Source organism: Lissotriton helveticus, chromosome 9 (genome assembly GCF_964261635.1).
Source record: "Lissotriton helveticus chromosome 9, aLisHel1.1, whole genome shotgun sequence".
NCBI classification, from domain to species: domain Eukaryota; kingdom Metazoa; phylum Chordata; class Amphibia; order Caudata; family Salamandridae; genus Lissotriton; species Lissotriton helveticus.
Window position 1 is genome coordinate 278,766,619 of NC_136070.1, and position 18,835 is coordinate 278,785,453.

The 18,835-nt window shown below is 39.0% G+C and overlaps 1 protein-coding gene across 11 annotated transcripts in view; it reads left to right on the forward strand.

The window, feature by feature from the left end:
• Positions 1-18,835, forward strand: part of NRXN3 (neurexin 3) — a 2,205,897-nt gene that overhangs the window by 763,139 nt on the left and 1,423,923 nt on the right. For 9 of the 11 annotated variants that reach the window (XM_078659992.1, XM_078659991.1, XM_078659982.1 and 6 more), the window contains one exon: positions 5,784-5,810. The exons of the other annotated variants lie outside the window; for them this stretch is intronic. In XM_078659992.1, the coding sequence (XP_078516118.1) occupies positions 5,784-5,810 (27 nt within the window). The remainder of the gene's footprint in view (positions 1-5,783; positions 5,811-18,835) is intronic. 11 annotated transcript variants of the gene reach the window in all.

Below are 18,835 nucleotides of genomic sequence, written 5' to 3' on the forward strand. Positions count from 1 at the left end.
GAATGGCTTTCAAACCCCTGTTTGTCCATTGATAAAATAAAGATTATTTGGGCCGGTTGCCAAAAGGGGACTGGAACAAAGTCCAATTTTTGTTTTGCAAAACTTTTGTCTCACATTTAAAAAATAAATACATAATTCTCTCTAGGGAAACATACTTTTAAATAATTTTCCCTAAGGCAATGACAATGATGCAAAAAAAGTAGGCAGAACATTTTTCTTTGCTTTTCCTTTGTGATTCATGTATTCCTACTGAATTTTCACCATTCATTGTAAATGTACTTCCAATGATGTGACTTTTCTATCTCGGTGTATATAATTGAGGCAGAAGGTCACTGCTTTCAGAGATTTTCATGCCATCAAAATGCAATTTTTTAAAATATATTATCATATTTACTCATTCACCTCCTGAATGTGTTTGCCAAAAATGACTGATGTTTGAATTCAATTTTTCTTTCCCTTTTCCACTTTTTACTTGAGAATTCAAAACAAATGCTGCTGGACACCAAACTAGTATTTTCTTTCTCCTCTGACAATAGTGCATTGTCACAAACCTCCTTTACTTTTCTCTTGGCTTGGAGGCATTATTTCTGCCAGAACCTCAGCTTAAAAACGTGCCAATGATTTTTGATCAGTCACATAGCTATACCTCGGGAGAAGATGATATTGCTTATGTAGTAGTAGTAAATACATGTATTCAGTCATTTCTGACCATAAAACATCACACATAAAATCATCAGATTAAATACTTATTTCATTACAATATGATACAATACAATCACATCATCTAAAAGAACAGATAAAAGTACAATAACAATATGCCAACATCAATAAAAGCCATACTCAACTGCATAACTGTTCTCCATAAAGTGCAAGTACATAGCAAAACTACTCATTGTGAACATGGATTTCAGTAGCTCTATAATAACTTCATGCACCAATGGCACCTGATTGTGGGTCACTAAAGTAATTTTAAACATTAATAAATTTGCACCGTATACACCAGGCCTGTAGGAGGGACCTGGCTATCGAGGAAACCACCCACTATGTTTTCAGATTGAAATATGCGCATTGTCTTTATATATCATACCAGGGATAATCGCTGATACACCGGGACAATCCACCTGGTCCTGAGTTTTACAAAGAGGGGGCAAAAGAACAATTCTTTTCGCAAAGTTTCAGTGCAAGACAAGCATGCGATGCAAAGGGGTGATAAGCTACTTGCCTGCCACTTATGCCTGAACACATTCATTGGTAGGATTCCATATCTGAGTTTCAGGAAAGGAGATCAAGCCAGAGGTGGCTCAACCTGATCCAGATTTTGTTTAAAAGTTGGGAAACATTTCACATCCATGAACTGCCCTGTTAAGGGCTGTTTATCATTGAAAATAGCCATCCATTCTGAATAAAACCCAAATATATAGCCTTCACATGAGTAACCATCCCCTTACTAAGGTTTTTCGAGTTGATCCCGCGTATCTTGCAAGGCAAGATCGCAGAACCAGGTTTTGATGTGTTTAAACCAAGGTATTACAAATTGTTTGTCCATCTCTGTAACTTCAGCCACAGCCTGTTTCATCAGGATCTGTGACTTGCCCGACCATAGCTTTATCCAACCAATATAACAAAGGTTTTAGGGTTGCAATATTGCTTAAGTTTATGCCATCTTATGAAAAGCAAAACATTCCACGAACATCCAAACTGTGGACATTCAAACGACAGCTACATGAACATCTCCACCGTCCTGCTACTAACTCTGTAGTTTGGTTGTATGGTTGTGCAGCTCTCACCCATCTTTTCAGACTAAATAGCTGGATGTCTTACAATGAAGACAATAAAACATTGCCTGCTTTGCCTTACATAGGCGTTTTGTAGCAACCTTGTCATTTATTTAAAAAGTAGGTCGCAAAACCTGTGCTTTTTTCTCTGTCATATTGGGGGTTTCTAATATTCTTTCCCTCCTCAAATTAGCACTTTCTGCCAAAATTCGCAGATTGTTTTTGGTCCTGTTACGCTTTTCATTGAGAGTTGTAGTAGATTTGATTTGACACACAGGCAATTTTGGGGCTACAAAAGCCAAAGAGCTGCATGTCCTGTGTATTAGATTCTGTGTACTTGCACTGTGTACTTAAACTAAAAGTGTTATTTAAATAGGTCCTCAGTCTGATACTGATTTACCCACAATGGAGTCTGATGTGTTTGTGGTCACAGACTGATGGCACATTGTCATTTTGTTATCCTCCCACTCCTCATCCAACAATATATTTTTGAGTATTATTCATCTTAAATGCTTGTAAACTTTGCATTACAACTAAGTGGCCTCTTGCCCCTTTTATACATGCTTTTATTACGTTAATTGATCCTAATTTCATTGGCCTTTCAAGAGTCAAAGGGGCAGTAAACTATTGCAACAAAGATCTGAATCAAGGTATTGACCAAACTTTTCATTGCTCAGAAAAATCTAGCATTTTTTTGCCCAAAGACTTGTGAAATAGAACAAATCACATAAACGGTATTAGGCCACTGTGAAACATTGCTGTTTGTTCCAACGTTTCTTGTGTGATTCAGCATTTATGGCCATGCTTCTTTAGATGGAAAAATGAAAACACTTTATGAGATTTAAAAAGTCTCATCCCCGAATTGGAAAATTGGCTAAAAGTTTTCAATATTGAAACTATTTTGAATGTGATCATGGAAATAGAAACTATTATGCAAAAGGCAAATATATCTGATCTGACCATGTTTGTGGTAACTGATTTGCAAAACCCAAGCTGTAAAGAGCAGCGTGTGAAATAAACTGTAAGTCCAGGAAGATGATAGAGTAGGAGTGGGTATGGGAATGAATTGCAAAAAGTTGGAATGCATAAAATACTGAAGAGCACTCCTTTAAGAACATTCTGTTATACATTTGAAATGCAGTATTTGCTGACACAAAATGTATGTCATTACAAAATCATTATGAATCTTGCTGATAAAATACCTTCTTAGTGTAATAGCGAGTTGACGACTATATGCTCATGTGCCATGAGAGGTGATTAAATTTAAATACATTTTATTTCATATTACCTTAAACATGAACTATTACATAAAATCATTTTAAAACTTGCTTCCAAAAGACTGTGCTAAGGACTAAAGAGCAACAGAGTTTTGTAGAAGGCAGAAAAAGCAGGGAATTAATGCAAGCCCACAAAATACTAGTATATATGTGACAGGACATAAACACATAGGAACCTGGGTATAATTCGTACCTCACAACAATGTCCCATGGGACATCATTAAAAACAGCAATACTTGAACCAATATTTTGCAATTTCAAATTAATTATAAAACGAGATAGGACCACATATAAAGCAATAAATATTGATTTAATCTATTACAACATTCTTCAGTAGCAGAATCAATTATGATTTATAAACCTAAAATTGATTGATAAAGAAATTAAGTTTAACAATCAGTCAAAGAAAATTAAAATCTTTCTTACAATGATTTTAAGGTATGTTTTAATGCAAAGCAACAGTGTTAGTATGCCAATCTGCTCTCAGCCGTCCACTACCATGATTTTATTCACATGGATGAAGCTGAATTAATACATTTCAGCATTTTACAGGATTGATCACCAATAGAGCAATACCTCTTGTGATGGGAATTGCTGCAAATTGGAAAGTGAACATCTTCTAAAAAAGTAAAATCCAATCAAGTTGTCAGGATAACCATAATGAATGTTTAGGGGGAAAATTTGGATATGAAAAATTGTAATTGGAACCATTTGCATATGTGATCATCATTCCGATAATTCAAATGGATTTTTGTATATAATGGCCTAACAACCCCAGTCGTCATAGCAAAGACAATTCATTCTTGCTGCACGATGTAAAGCTCGAAAAGGTTCACTCAATCACCATTTCCTTTAAATTCTGAGGACCTCTCTTTTCTCTTGTCTGTAATTGGTCAGACTCTAGACCCAAGAGTTGAATGTGTCTCACCGTGGTTACACAGACAAATGTAAAAGTCTTCCCTAGAGACTAACCATGGACAATAAACTGCAAAGGATATGTTCTCCTTCATTCTGACTGTTTTGTGGATGAGAAAGATGAGTAGACACGTACATTTTTGATCACTCCTATTATACAACCACAGACTCGACTAGAATGAGAACTTCTTCCCAAAGTCTTTCCTTCTCCTTCTCTATCACTGAGATCTTTGGTACCACAAACCAGTTATTTGCAAACACTATTAGCAAGATAAAGTAATGGTTCCTCACATAGACAACCATCGCCATGTCTGCTCACGCCTGATAGCTTTCTAGGTAGAGTAACCTGCCTGTTGGAGCATATGCCTAATTTCTGGCAAACCAACCCACCTCCAGACCTTTACTTGGTATTTAGATGAAAGCTTGAAACACAAGGACGAAGTTATTTCAGAAATAATGACATAATGAAAAGGAGTGCTAAGCAGGAGTGAAATGAGAGAAAAACTTTGATTTCTTTAGTCTTAATTGTTTGTGTTTTTTTATTCTTTCTTCTCACTTCATTCTTTCTCTTCATTGTACTTTATTCTATCAACCTTTCATTCTACTTTCTTTTCTCCCCTCTCTCCAAAAAACAGGTGTAGCTAATCACCTGCCAAAGATTCCAGGTCTAGCCAGCACTCCACCCACCTGTCCTGTTGTCGGATGCTGCTCCTTCTATTTCCATATCTTGTTATTGATATCTGTCATCCAGACAGCAGGGCAGGTGAGGCACTGGTAGGCTGACTGGATCTTGGACCTTTGACCTTCCTCCCCGAACAAACAAAAAACATGCCAAAAAGTAACACGCTCGCTGAAATCTGGTATGGGTCTCCGTGCGGTTAGTGGTTTGTAAGTGGCCATTTTATTATACAAAATGACTTGACCTGACGTAAGTTACCCTTTCCTAAGACTGGTCAATAAGGCTATTGCTTCTTTCAGCATATAATATATACAAATAGGATAAGGATCTATGTAGACAAAGTTAAAGGCATTGCATTTCAAAACGTTAGAGAAGAAATGACTGGTAGCTTGGTCCAAGCTGGGGTTAAGAAATTATTTTCTTTGTAAATGTTTTATATTATCTGTTCCTTATTGCATAATTACAGCTTTATAGGCCTACAAGTATGACTTGGCAGGGCGGGATATAGACTACTTATATACAGGGCATGATACCTACACAGGGCACAAGCCACTGCCATCTTGTTTGGTAGTGAAGAAATAAACTTTGAGCAAAGGCACCGACCTTTCCAGTTCTTGTGCCAGAGACATTCTGCATTCAGAGCAGAACAGCTCACCCACTAGACATTCTGAACATATTGAAGAATGGGAAAGAGTATAGCAAGTTTAAAAGCAATCAGACTTGAGGTTAGTTCCATGTAAATGCAACAAAACCAGGGTGACACTGACTGTTCAATTTCCCCCACTTTAGACGGATAACCCAAACAGAACACAGAGACCGCATTTTAGTTTTTCTTTGTTCAGTTTGACCGGACCTGATTGTGTATTTCTCAACATAAATTGGTATACGTGTCTGCCTAGAAAGCTAATACAGGCATGTATGTCCAATTTATGTAGACCATACACACAGGCTGCCATAATGACTCCAATGACATGTGCATCTCATTTGTACCGTGTGTTAATATTTATTTAGAAGTATAAAATGGCCACAGATCTTGCGTGTCTGTCCCCGGAAGGGTGGATATAAAGTTTTTTGGATGTCTGCAGCTGTAACCTTGAAGGACGCGATTTCATCTTACACCTATTTTTCCCCATTTAGACTGTATCAGGATAAACTGTAATTCCAGTAAGTTTACCCTCAAATTTTTATTTTGTTGTGAAAAAGTGCTGCCTGTTTGGATAATCTCCATTCGATTTGCTCTCTTCTAAACTGTTGTTGTTTCTAATTTTGCTCATTCAGCGTGATGTAACCTGGCGCTGGTGTAACAAGTTTGGGTGGGAATTGCTTTTCATGTGATGATAAATTGAATGTTTTTCAGAAATTTGTTACTGAGGATTACCTGGGGCGGCAGTTGGAGGGGGGGGGAGTTGAGTTTTACATTGAAATAGTTCTTCCAGGCGACATGTAATGGATTTTTACAGATGTTATTTTTGCAAACTGAACAGAATTTGGGGGTCAAAAAACATAGAGCTCTTTCCGTAGGTTGGTGTCTTAGATTTGCTACACATTTTGTAGTTAATAATATAAAAGAAATGTTAAAAACTACTATTTAAATTCACTGACGTCGCCTGTGGGAACAATTGTGGTGAAGTTAACTGTTTTGTGAATTGTAGGAAGTAGGTTTATCATGGTCAAGTGATTGGTATAAGCAGCTCCTACCAGGTTAATAACAGGTTTATGCTTCTTCAGTGCACAATGTACACAAGCATTATATAGAAATGTGACACCATGCAAGCTGACTGTGTTGTTTTATGTCTCTCAGACCACGGTTTATAATTTTGCTCAGGGAGGCCACACCTCTTGCTTTTGAGTTGACAGGTACATGGGGCGAATAGGGCACTGGGCTGGTCCACTTTTGGCTGTCTCCCACCTTCACTCGCAGAAGTAAAAAAATAAGAGGTTGGCTCAGATGTTAGCATCACTGGTGACTTCCCAATAGGTCTGTACTTCTGAAAATCTAGCTAGGTATGGAACAGAAACAGTCAGATAAGCCTGATATGTGATTGACACTGCCCCATTCCTGCCATCCTTCCAAATGGAAGAGCTTGCCTGTTAGAAAGCAATCTGCCCATCTCTGCAGGACATATCATGTTCTGAACCATAACCTACTGTCATGTGAAATTTCATGGCTGTGGCCAGCACGGCCTCTCCATAACAGCATGCACTGCGTTCGGGGAATTAAGGTATATCCCAGTCACGAAGTACATAATATGCTGCAAAGATAAAGAAAAGGGTTTGCTTGCCTCTGTCCGAAATCTCCATCTAGTTGCAACCTGCCGGCTGACCTACTAACCGGTCCATGGCCACGTCAATGAACAAGGGTCTCTTCAGATCGACCATGTCCCATCCTTCTGTTCTGCAAACCAAGCTACAGGTCTCCATTGCTCTGGAAAAAGTGAACCCTATGATGCAACACTATTTTGACTTTTAAACTGGATGACATCAGTTGTAAATGGTAGATAATATAACCTCATAAAACCCTTGATGACATTGGCAGTTTCATTTTCATGACAGGAAATATGGAGGACTTCTGATCCCACAGCACCTGGAAATGGAAATTAGAAATGTTTAGTATTGAACAGCTACTGCTACGATGAGTTGGATGTCATTCAGCTCGGCTTACACTAGTCTATTTTTTCACCAGGTACTTTGTGTAAGGAGGAGGTGTCCAGTGATAGCGCTCTCCCTGCATCGAATCATTTGTAAATTGTGGAATAGGCTCAGTATTGCGCCAATACCTTAGATATCCATAGAGTGAGATGGAGATGGCGCTAATAACTGGTATTGGGCTTCCAAATAGCATGAGCGACTTTAGTGGCATAATAGCTATGATATACTTGGTCCTTTACTAGTTGGCCTCGGATGAATACAGGCGCAGCTGGAAAAGCCTTTTATTACATCAGGCATTACCGGGTGGCTTGGACCCCTTGTTGCTGTTTTTGAAAGCCAAGGGCCAATCCTGGTGCCTCTGTCATTTTCCCCAGGTCTCAGAAGTTAATTGCAGCAGGCTCAGGGAGTCTCCAGGAAAGGGATGAAGTCAGTGGGAAAGTCGAGAGAAAAGGTTCAGGAAAGGAGGAGAGAGAGAGAGAGAGGGAGAGAGAGAGAGATAGAGAGATAGAGAGAAAAGAAAAAAAAAAGCAGGGCTGATTTGAGCATTTTTTTCAAGCCCTGTTTTGGGTTCCCCAGTCCAGCCCGGGATGCAGGAATTAGTCCTTGTGGAAAGAAGTAATTGAGTAACTGTGACATTGGCATTTTAGTGGCACAAGAGGGGACTGTGTTAAAAACTCTTAGGGGCAAATAGCACTGGTGGTTTTAGAGACTTAGAACATTCAGTCACTGCTGATAAATTTGCTGATGTGAGAAAATTAGTCCTCTTTTAATACCAAAGAGAGCCGCCACTGGCAAGACACAGTCATACTGGTCATTCCCCGGGAACGAATGTCACTGCTCATCTGAGCCATGTAAGGTAAGTGCCAGAAGATGGGGCTAAGGCTAGGTGAGTGCCAGGTAAGTTCTGTTTCTTTAATTTTGTCTGTTTCTGTCTACATTTTAAAATGTGTAAATTGTATCTGCCCATAATTCAGGTTACGAATCCTATCTGCAAATCTAGAGCGAGCATGCTGTGCATGAAGGAAAACACTTTAGGGTCTGGGCATACAAAAAGCACATGGCATGCTGAAGCGTGGAGATACTGCACACACCAGAGAGCAGATGAATTGCTTTCCAGCTTCTACTTAATAGTGAGAAAGACAAGAAGTATTATTGCTGCAAAGCCATATATGTATGTATGAGATAGAGAATCCTCTTCCATACATAATAGGGATATTGCAAGTTACAGAGGAATTCTGTGACCATATATAGCAACTAGGCTAAAGGCATCGTTCCTTTATAAGATCATGGAACTCCGAGTTGACTTGAAATATACTTCTAATAAACGGTAGGCAGTGCTTTATTTCTTATAATATGTTGCCATACCATCGCCCTTCATACAAACTTCTTAAATCTGTTGTGTGCTAGTTACTCTTGCATGTGAAAAAGATTGAATGTTTGCAATATGAAGAATAAAAGTAGAATATCTAGTGCAAAACTAAGCACACGAAAGCAGTTATTATTTTTGTTGCAAAAATATATTAGAATCAGTTTAATATGTCGGAGTGATAAAATGCCTTAGCACTGAATGTGTTGAAATATTCACAGAGATTCTATTTTTATAGTAATGACCTTAATCTTGCCCAAAAATAAACATGTTGCCCTAAATACAGCCTTTCTGCTGATTATTGTTCATTTTGAAAAACAAATCAGAAAGAGGAAAAGCTTGTCCTCTTTTTTGTTTTTTGAACTACAGGGACAATACTACTCAATTACCTGTTATTCACCTTGGTTGTTGGATCTGGCAGGAGGCATTTTGACATCAGAACACAGTAGTAATAAGTTATTACAATTGAGCAGCTACACCATGTTGGTACTACAGGTGAATAGCAAAGTCACAACTCACTTTATAAGCCCCCTGCCAAGCGCTATATCGGTTGTTAAAGGGCCTGAACCCAAGTTATAGGCCCGAGCCGCAGGCAAGGGCCTATAACGAGCGTGAGGGCCTTTCACAGCATGTATAGCCCGAGGCAAAAGGGCTATAAGGCTATTAGACTATTCCACCTACTAAGGGTAGAATGTTCTAAATTAAAAAGGGAGAAAAACAAAAATTGGAATGTTGGAGCTCCGGGCTTATGCCAGCCATTATAATGCCCAAGCTACTCCGTTGTCCTCAGTGGAGCTCTCAACATTTCAATGCCCTAATAAGGAACATAGACATGTTTTTATACAGGGTTTTCTGGCTCCAATGTAGCATACATCTATGTAAGTTAGGATGAGGACAAAGGCAAGTATGTGCAATATGAGATGTACTTTGAGATGCAGCTGGAGCTAAGACAATGTAGAAGAACAGATACTTTTAAAGGATTGTAATGAGTGGCATATCATTGGACTGAAACTGTATGTGTATAGTAGAGGCACACAGCGGTAAATATTGGTTTAAGTGCTCTGTACTAGGGCAATGATGATTTTCAGTTACATTTGAGGAGCATTTTCCATCACTCTTTATGATGCAAACTAGACAGAGTGCGATATATTCTTATTACCAATATGTTTGAATGCCCATGAATCACGGATTAACCACTGGCAGATGAGAAGCCAAATAACTGTAATGCCATGTTGGGTTGATATGTGATAGTATAAATCAAGGAAATAATCCTTGCGTACTGAATTTGTCAGCAGGTTAAACGGGAGTGGGCTGAATTATTTCTCTTTTTGAGGGCAGTGCTTAGTCTATGAATGTGTGGATACAAGCATTGTTCAGTGTCTATTGTTTAGTATTACTTATCATAAAGATATTCAGGGAGTGATATCCAGAGGTGTCTGAATAGTGTCAGAAATGGATGAGTATTAACACCCTGGGTTCAGCTTTCTAGTGCTTCTTAACTCTTTTTTTTTTTTACTTATGTCATACTCATACAAACACTCATTAGCATTTCTATTAATTGAGATGTGAAGATACCAGTCTGCAAAAGGTGGATGTTTTGCTTTGGTTTTATATATCCATAAACACACTTATACATTCATGCAAGCAGCAATGGGTCTGTGTTGAAGGAGCCAAATGCACTTGAGTTATGCTCTCTTCTATGATGCCCACCATGTCTTGATGGAATAAATCAGATATTTGATACCCTACCTGCTGTATATACCACACTACTTATTACTCTTCTTTACACCATGTTCTCTTTTCGTGCAATGAGATTGGGGTGGCATGCCCACAGCTGGATTCTTGTGGCACATTCAGGAGGTCTTACTGATTCTACTTAATTGGGATTACTCAAAGTTTAGAGAACATGGTTGTGTGTACTCCGTATCCTTTTCATTCCACAATCACTTCAATGTTCTGTACTAGTGACAGAGAGGCATACTACAGGACGCCTCTATGCAGCATGTGGTCAACATGCAATTTTAACCCAAACAGGATCAGTCCATTGAATGGATCAACAAATTATTGAGTAAAAATTAATGAATAGTGGCTGAGCAAGAGTTCCTCTATGTAATAATGCAACAGGCTGATTGGTTTCCGATGGACTGTCCAGGTTGAAAGCCTGCCACTCTAGAAGGATAGCTGGATGGGCATTCAGCTAGATAAATCATCTCGCTTGCCGGAAGAACATATCAGGCTGAATATGTCCAATATGACATGTTGATCATTCTCTCCATAGTTTGCTAGGATGACAATTGCCATCCCATCGTCCAGGGAATCGGGAACATTCTCCCAGTAAATAGGTACACGTTGATAGTCTTTTCCTTCAAGGGGCAACAAAATTGGCATTCTCTCCTCTAGATAGGTATATGTGGATAGCCTGCCACTGTAGCTAGGCGAATAGGCTTGGCATTAAACAACTAATTGCACTGGTTGACAGTCTCGTAATGCAATATCGATAGCAGAGAGTACATTCTTTCTATGGCTAATACATGAGGATGATCTGTCCATGTAGGAGAATACATTGTTCTCACAGCAGATGGTCAAAAGATAGTCTATCACTTTAATGGACTTCCATGCTGGGATTTCTGTCACATGAAAAATATAGGTAGATATAGACCCACGCAACTTAGATTGAGTACTAGTAGAGTTCTTTCCTTAATGATGAGAACTTTCAAATACACAAATCACACTCTCAAAACAGTCTAATAGATAAATGTAAATGTTATGTTTGATGGGGCCGGCGGCAGATTAGCCCAGCACCATGTGACTCTGGGCAATAGCTTGCTTAATCTTCCCGACGGCCCCCAGCGCCTAGAGACCCTTACGGGTGATTGTGCGCTTTACAAATGTGGATTACTATATGTTTTATTGGTTGGAGGCAGAGTTTAAAAATGCAATTGTAATGAAACATGTATAGTAAGAGCTACCTTTTTACCAATTGCCAGATCTAAACAAATCCAGGGTTAGAAAGGGCAGGACCTACTGAAAATGGTGTAGTCAAAAAGGTTTACTCTGAAATCAAACATGATCCCAATAACTATATCCCATTGTAAGATATATGAATAGTACACTGGATTCAGGTATGAATTAGTCATGGAACTCGGCAAAATATGTGATAATAAAGCAAATATGTCTCTTTTTATGTTACTGCCAGTCATTGAGTGAGTTGAAATCAAGTTATATAAAATATTACACTAAGCAAATACTGCAATGAGATGCTTGCATGAAGCAAAATAAGAATAAATGCACACCATAAATGTGATTCTATTTCCAAATGTGACTGTGTCAAAAGTTGGTACGCCTGACTTTTTCAGCTTCAGTGCCAATGAAACACGGTTCTGTGTCAGAGTATCTTTAGATATTATTGTCATCTAATGACCCCTTTGCATTTTCCATGAAGCATAATCTGTAGCATATGGAGATTCGCCCATTACTGCCTGTAGTATAGCATTTAGGACCATGACATATTTACAGATGGCAATTTAGTAGCTTGTAGTGTGATTTCATGTGCATTGGGCAATTTGTGGCCCTTTTTATTCTGTCCTATTGGCAACTTGTTGTATTGAGCTTGATGGGTGGCGTGGGTTATCATATGCATTGCATATCATAATAAATGGCATATTTCACACTTTTATTAGGGTTCTCTTCAGTGGACCATAACTACCTGTAAGTAAGTTTTACTTCTTGACTTTGTATGTTTTTTATGATGCACTTCTTTCACCTGCCATGTGCCCTTTTGGTGCTATGTGCGGCTTTTGGCTTGTCTGGCCCCAAGGCATTGTAGGTGTACACAATCTCTAGGTTTGGGTTTTAGGCAACACAAAAGCCACTTTTTTCAAAACAATGTTGATTTCACAATTTGTGACCCCATACAAATTGAAACAGATGCCAGTGGGCACATATGGAATCATTTTTATTGTAGTCTAGTTTTTTAAATGTTATATGGCCCTCAAAAAGTGTCAGTTGTCTGTGAACTATTTCTCTTCATCCTCGGACCTGACAGAAGTAAAATCATGCTCTTGGTATGTGGACCCATCATGTGATATGCTGATCCCGCTTCACAGAACAAATCTTTTGAAAATATTGATCAAATGGGGGTTCCCCCACTAAGACCTGGTGTTGAGGATGTACTCAAGCTGCTCCCGTCTGTACCCACTACGTTTTTGGGGTGATATGGGGACCATGCCCCTCATCCTGTAATGGTGGCCATTAGAGAATATTTTCTTTTGTGGCCAGCCAAATTAGAGCATTTGGGTCTGCAGACCAGACTTTGGGTGCAGCATGGATGACAGGAAAAGAAGCTCCCTCATCCGATAGGAGTTGTTTTTTTGTTTTTCATTCCATGGGTGGCCTGCGTCGCTGCCTGTAGACCTGCTCATGTACTAAAATTGCAAAGAAATACAAAAATATTTACCCTATAAAGTTACCAAGCACCTTATTTAAATGCTAATATCTAAATAAATACTGAAAAGATTTACATCAAATTTACAAAAGCACTCTTATGTATGTTTCTACTTTTGTAACAAGTTTGGTGTAAATCCATTCAGTGGTTTCCTATGGTATGTAAAATAGGAAAGCACATCTATTGTGACCCCTGCTTAACTTTTTTGATCTTCCTGGAAAAATTCCCCGAGCCTAATTAGGCCCGGGGACCCCAGGGCCATATTTATTTTAAAGGATAGGGAGACCATGTGCCTTCCCCCCGGACCGTCAATAGGCCCAGGGGACCCTATGCTCCAGGGCCGTATTTTTTTTAAAAGGGGAGAACAGCCATGTGTGCCCCCTCCCCAGGCCTGTATTTCTTTAAAGGACAGGAGTGGCGCATAGCACCCTGCCGAGCCTATTGCTGCCTGGGAACCCATCCCATCGGGCCTGTCTTTGTAGTAATTGAGTGCTCTGATGCCCACCCAAGACACCCACCATGCACACATGGGAGGCTGCGGGGGTAGCCCCAGGGCTCCCACGGCCCCAGCCGGCTCTCCATTCTGTAGGAGCCAGCATTGTTCCTGCCCAGAAGGAGCATCTATTTAAGCTGCTCCTTCCGATGGGAGCAATCTGTCATTTTGTTTCTCTGCCTACATCATTGCATTGAGGGCAGAGAAACAAATCTCAAGTCTTCTCCCAGCCGACGGGAGCATTTTTAAAGCTCCCGTCCTCTGACAGCAGACTTGTGTTTGCTCCCATTTGGGGAGAGATTTGAAAATATCCTGCAAGACCGGAGTAAACACAGGTTTCCCTGACTGCACCGATGCAGGCAGGGAAACCACTGCGTCCCAGTTGTGGGTACCCCGAAACATTTCAAGTGAGCTGGCCCCAGGGGATGTGGTTCCCAGGGATATAAAATTCGGGAAGGAGGGACTCATGGACCCGCTCCCTTTAAACTTAAGTTACAGCCCTGGGGAAAGGGTACCCAGTTCCTTTATAAGGCTCAGGGAGGGGGAAGTGCCCCCCCCTTATTAAACTCATTGGGACCCGAAGGATGGGATCCCAAGGGCTAAATATGGCTTTGGAATGGGCCGTACCCCCTCTCCCCATAAGAATTACATTAGGCCCGTGGGTGGGATCCCCATGACCAAACACAGCTCAGGGAGGGGGTCCGCGCACCCCCTCCACTTATTATTAGTTTGGGCTTTGAGGATGGGGTCCACAGGGCCAAAAAGGGGTGTGGGATGGGAGTCATGCAACCCTCACCATAAATATACATGGCAGTTGTCTCTAAGCCCCAAAAATGGCCTGGGGAGGGGGGTACCTACTGACGCCCCCCTCCTCATATAAGTATATTGAATTGTAGTACTATAATGGCTGCCAGCAACATTTTTGCCATGCCAATTAGAGCGCTCGCTCCAGTGAGATTGCCAAAGCGAAAAGAGCAGCCTGGGTCAATCCGAATGCACTATTTTTAAATTGGTGCTCGCGAGCCTCTCATGGACCCAGCAATCCAGATATGCAAATATATTTCAGCCATAAAGTTTTTTTAAACTATTGTATGGATTTACAGCAAATCACAATAGCACAATCCGCGGACCAAGATCCAGCTTCCTGCCAAATTTGGAGTAATTCCGTTTGGCGATTTTTGCGGTGTCACTTCTTAAAGGAGTCAATGTAAAATGCATTGAAAGGCATACTAGGTGGAGATTTGTCAAACGGTGCCAAAGTTATTAGCAACACAAAAAAAAGCATTTCCTATGGAAACGCTTACACACAATGCACACATACACACACATATAGCTAAATATATATGTGTATATATATTCAAGCAAATTCCTTCGTTCCAAGGAAAAGACCGGCACTCTATAGGTTTGTTCCACTCGAATCCTTTATTGTTACAGTGATGGCATATATATATATATATATATATATATATATATATATATATATATATATATATATATATATATATATATATATATATATATATATATATATATATATATATATATATGATGGTTCACATGGGTACATAAATGTACGGTAACAACAGCTACTTGATTTGCAAAGATGTCATTAGAATTCCCTGCATTTTGTATATATGTATATAATTGTATATGTGTACATAGGCATGGTATTTGAGAACCTTCATAGTTTTTTAGGATTAACTGCTTATGTGAATTTTTGTTTGGATAGTAAATGATTTATGACTCCCGTAATATGAGTTGTTCGGAATGGGGTCATAAGATAGATCTTGGTATGTCCACGAATCGACTAAACATGAACTTTCTTAGTGAACTGTAGAAATATAAAAGTATATAAAAATGAAAAATGAAACAATGAAATATTGAGACGGAAAACAATTATATACCAAAAATTGTCACATGATTTATGACAAATATAAGAATGTATATAATGTATATAAAGTTAGAAACTATTGGTTGACTTACTTTTATGAAAACAGACTGGCATAGTATTTCAGGAAGGATAACGGCCGATCTACGGCTTAATTTTGTTTTGTTTCAACAAGTATGCAGAAATAGCAGTATATGATAATTGTATTTGCGAGAGGATAGCGATAAATGTTTATCTCGCGCCCTAGCATACGTGTATCACTGAGTGGTTTACACTGTTATTTAACATCAAAACGGGTAAATAGAAAGTGATCACATTAACAATGTTTAAACACCACTCTAAAATGGCGCTGATTATGGTCAGTTGACCAGTAGTCCTTCCTTTAATGAGGTGAATGTGTTTAAAAACATGTCGATGTCCGGTGGCTACCGACATCGAAAAAGGCTGTGTGCCGAAACGCGAGGGCGTCTTTCTTTGTCTGTTTGAAATAAAGCAACCCTGGAAAAACCGAAATCTCCGTGAGTGCGGGTAATTCTTTGCCACGTGGAGAATTGAGCAGAATATATATATATATATATATATATATATATATATATATATATATATATATATATTTTTTTTTTTTTTTTTTTTTGTAACTCTGACTACACAATCTATTGCCTCCTCTGCCCATGCGGAAAACGCTATATAGGTAGTACTATCAAACCTACAAAGATGCGAATTCTTGAACACATGCGGGCAATTGCGAACAAAGATAAGTCGTACCCTGTGGCACGACACTTCGCAGAGCTCCACCAAAGCGACAGGGATCTGCTCAGCTTTTATTGTATAGACCAGGTGGAGCGTACGGAAAGAGGAGGTGACAGGGTAAGATCACTCCGGACTCTGGAGTCAAAATACATCATCGGTCTTAAAACAATGGCTCCCTGGGGATTAAATAACAATGAAGAGATGTGGGACACCTATAAATCTGTAATGACTCAGTAACAGCATTGATAACAACTTCTTAGAATGCAAAAATGTAATCCTGTAAATACATGCCTGTGTAATATAAATTTGAGCACTTTAACTGTTCGATGGACTTAGATTGCCCATTCAGGGCTCAATTTAGTAATGTCCTTATTAAGAATTCAGATAGGCCCACTCAGGGCAACAATATGTTCTGGCTAGGCAAGAGTGGGAAAAAAATGGACATGATGCCAAATAGAATATTACCAACTCTTAGCATTGTGTTGAAATGCTCAATTAACTGGTCTCAAAAGATACGCACAAATAATGAAAGAATAACTGGTTGCTACAATTGTTTTTAAACTTGCACTTTAGCACTTTATTGTACATAGCGCCGTTTGAGAAATATGAATCGACTTGCTTATTTGCATGCTAAAAGATGGCTGCTATATTTGTCTTCTGAATCACAAACGAACCGTCATTTATGTTGTTGATGGAAATGTGGAAAGTGGCTTTAAATGGTGCCTTGTACTAATGCACTGGTTAACACTGACGAAGCCTTTTGGCGAAACGCGTCTGTTGTGGGGGTTAGGGGCTTGAATTAAAAAGCATCACTACGATATCGGCGTGCTGGTCATTCTTCTAGCCTGATTGGAGTGGATTGTGTGATAATATATATATATAAGCGTGCAAAATTGGGAAAAACATCAAATCTTTCAGAGATCCAGAAGGCAGACTAATTACAATCAAGACCAAAATCACGTGTACTACGCAATACGTAGTGTATATAATTCAGTGTGACTGTGCACAGATGTACATAGGGAGCACAATCTGTACCCTGAAAAAGAGAATGCTTGAACATATAAGGGCCGTCAAGAATAGAGACATGACTTATGCCACGGCCAAACATATGCTTGAATGCCAGGGAGGAGAGTGGAGAAAAATGCAGTTCTTTGGAATCGAAAATGTTGAACTGAATGAGAGAATGGGTGATAGAAAACTCAAACTCCGTCAACTAGAATCCAAATACATCATCCGAATGAAGACAAAAATCCCGAGGGGGATGAATTTGGATGAGGAACTTTATGTACATTTGTAAATATGATCACTTGAAAATGACTGCTTGAGAATAATAAGACTGGAACTAGTATGGTACAAGATTTGCTTTGATGATCGATATAATACGGATTATGTGCTCTAACATGTGAGTTGATATGAAATCGAGAGACAGCTATGTATAGAAGAGGTTTGAATTGATGGTACTATACCCAAGAATTGTATATATGTATATAACAATTTTGAATTGAGACTAGCTATCAAACAGTTTCTACTATTGTAAATATGAAGATGCTGAAAATATGGTTTATATAATTAGGTACTACACCTTTACTTTTGTCAGTAGTTAATTGGTTACTATTGATGATTATGACCTCTCCAACACTTCATTGCAATAGTAGTTCTATTCAAATGTCCTCAATCTTTATAGTAACAACACTCTCTGTCACTTAAGGTGTTTTTTCCGTTGTATATTATTTATAAAAACTACCAATCCCAGAATGCAATGGGAAGGGTTTGTAATGCATAGCCTTAAATCTGTGGGAAAAAGTAGTGCCACCTACCGTGAGAAAGGGCGTATGCCCGAAACGCGTCGGTGTGATAGACTGAAGATGGAGTTTGCCGAATAAATATGAGCTAAAACTGCAATTCCAGAGTGCGGCGTCTTTACTTTTGTGAAAAAAATAAATAAATATATATATATATATATATATAGCAGAAACCTCCGTGTCCCTCGCGCTGCAGCCTTTCTCCTCAGGCACGAACAGGAACAGGCACGAACCAAGGTATTGGATGCAAAGATTACTTTATTTTCTGTGCTGTCACCATAACGTTTCGGCTCCGTGGAGCCTTGATCACATGACAGCGTGCCATAAGGTTGAATCCATTTTTAAAGTGTAAGTGCTACCATTTCATTGGGTTACATTCAGTAAACATGATAAACAGACTTAATTTGAATGCCTCTCATAAATAAAAGAAATATATAAAACTAAGTAAAACCAAATCTCAATGCAGGTAAAATACCAACAATTGTGAATAATATTGCAAATACTGACAAATAATACCTATGTGCAAATTACGCTACTCATCACATTGGATGTCATTGACGTCAGGTATATTGTCATCAATAAAACAATAATGGGTTGAATCCCTAGATGTATAGTTCAATAATATACAAAGTTATTGATCTCTCAAGTAACCTATCCCTAGAGTGCTACGTACGTGAAAAAAGTGCATAAGTGCAAATGTGCAATTAAAAACATCAAATTGATGTTACATTCATTTAGACCGACTGAAACCAGTCCTGTCTATTCAAATTGATCTACACTACCAGATATGCTCCCAT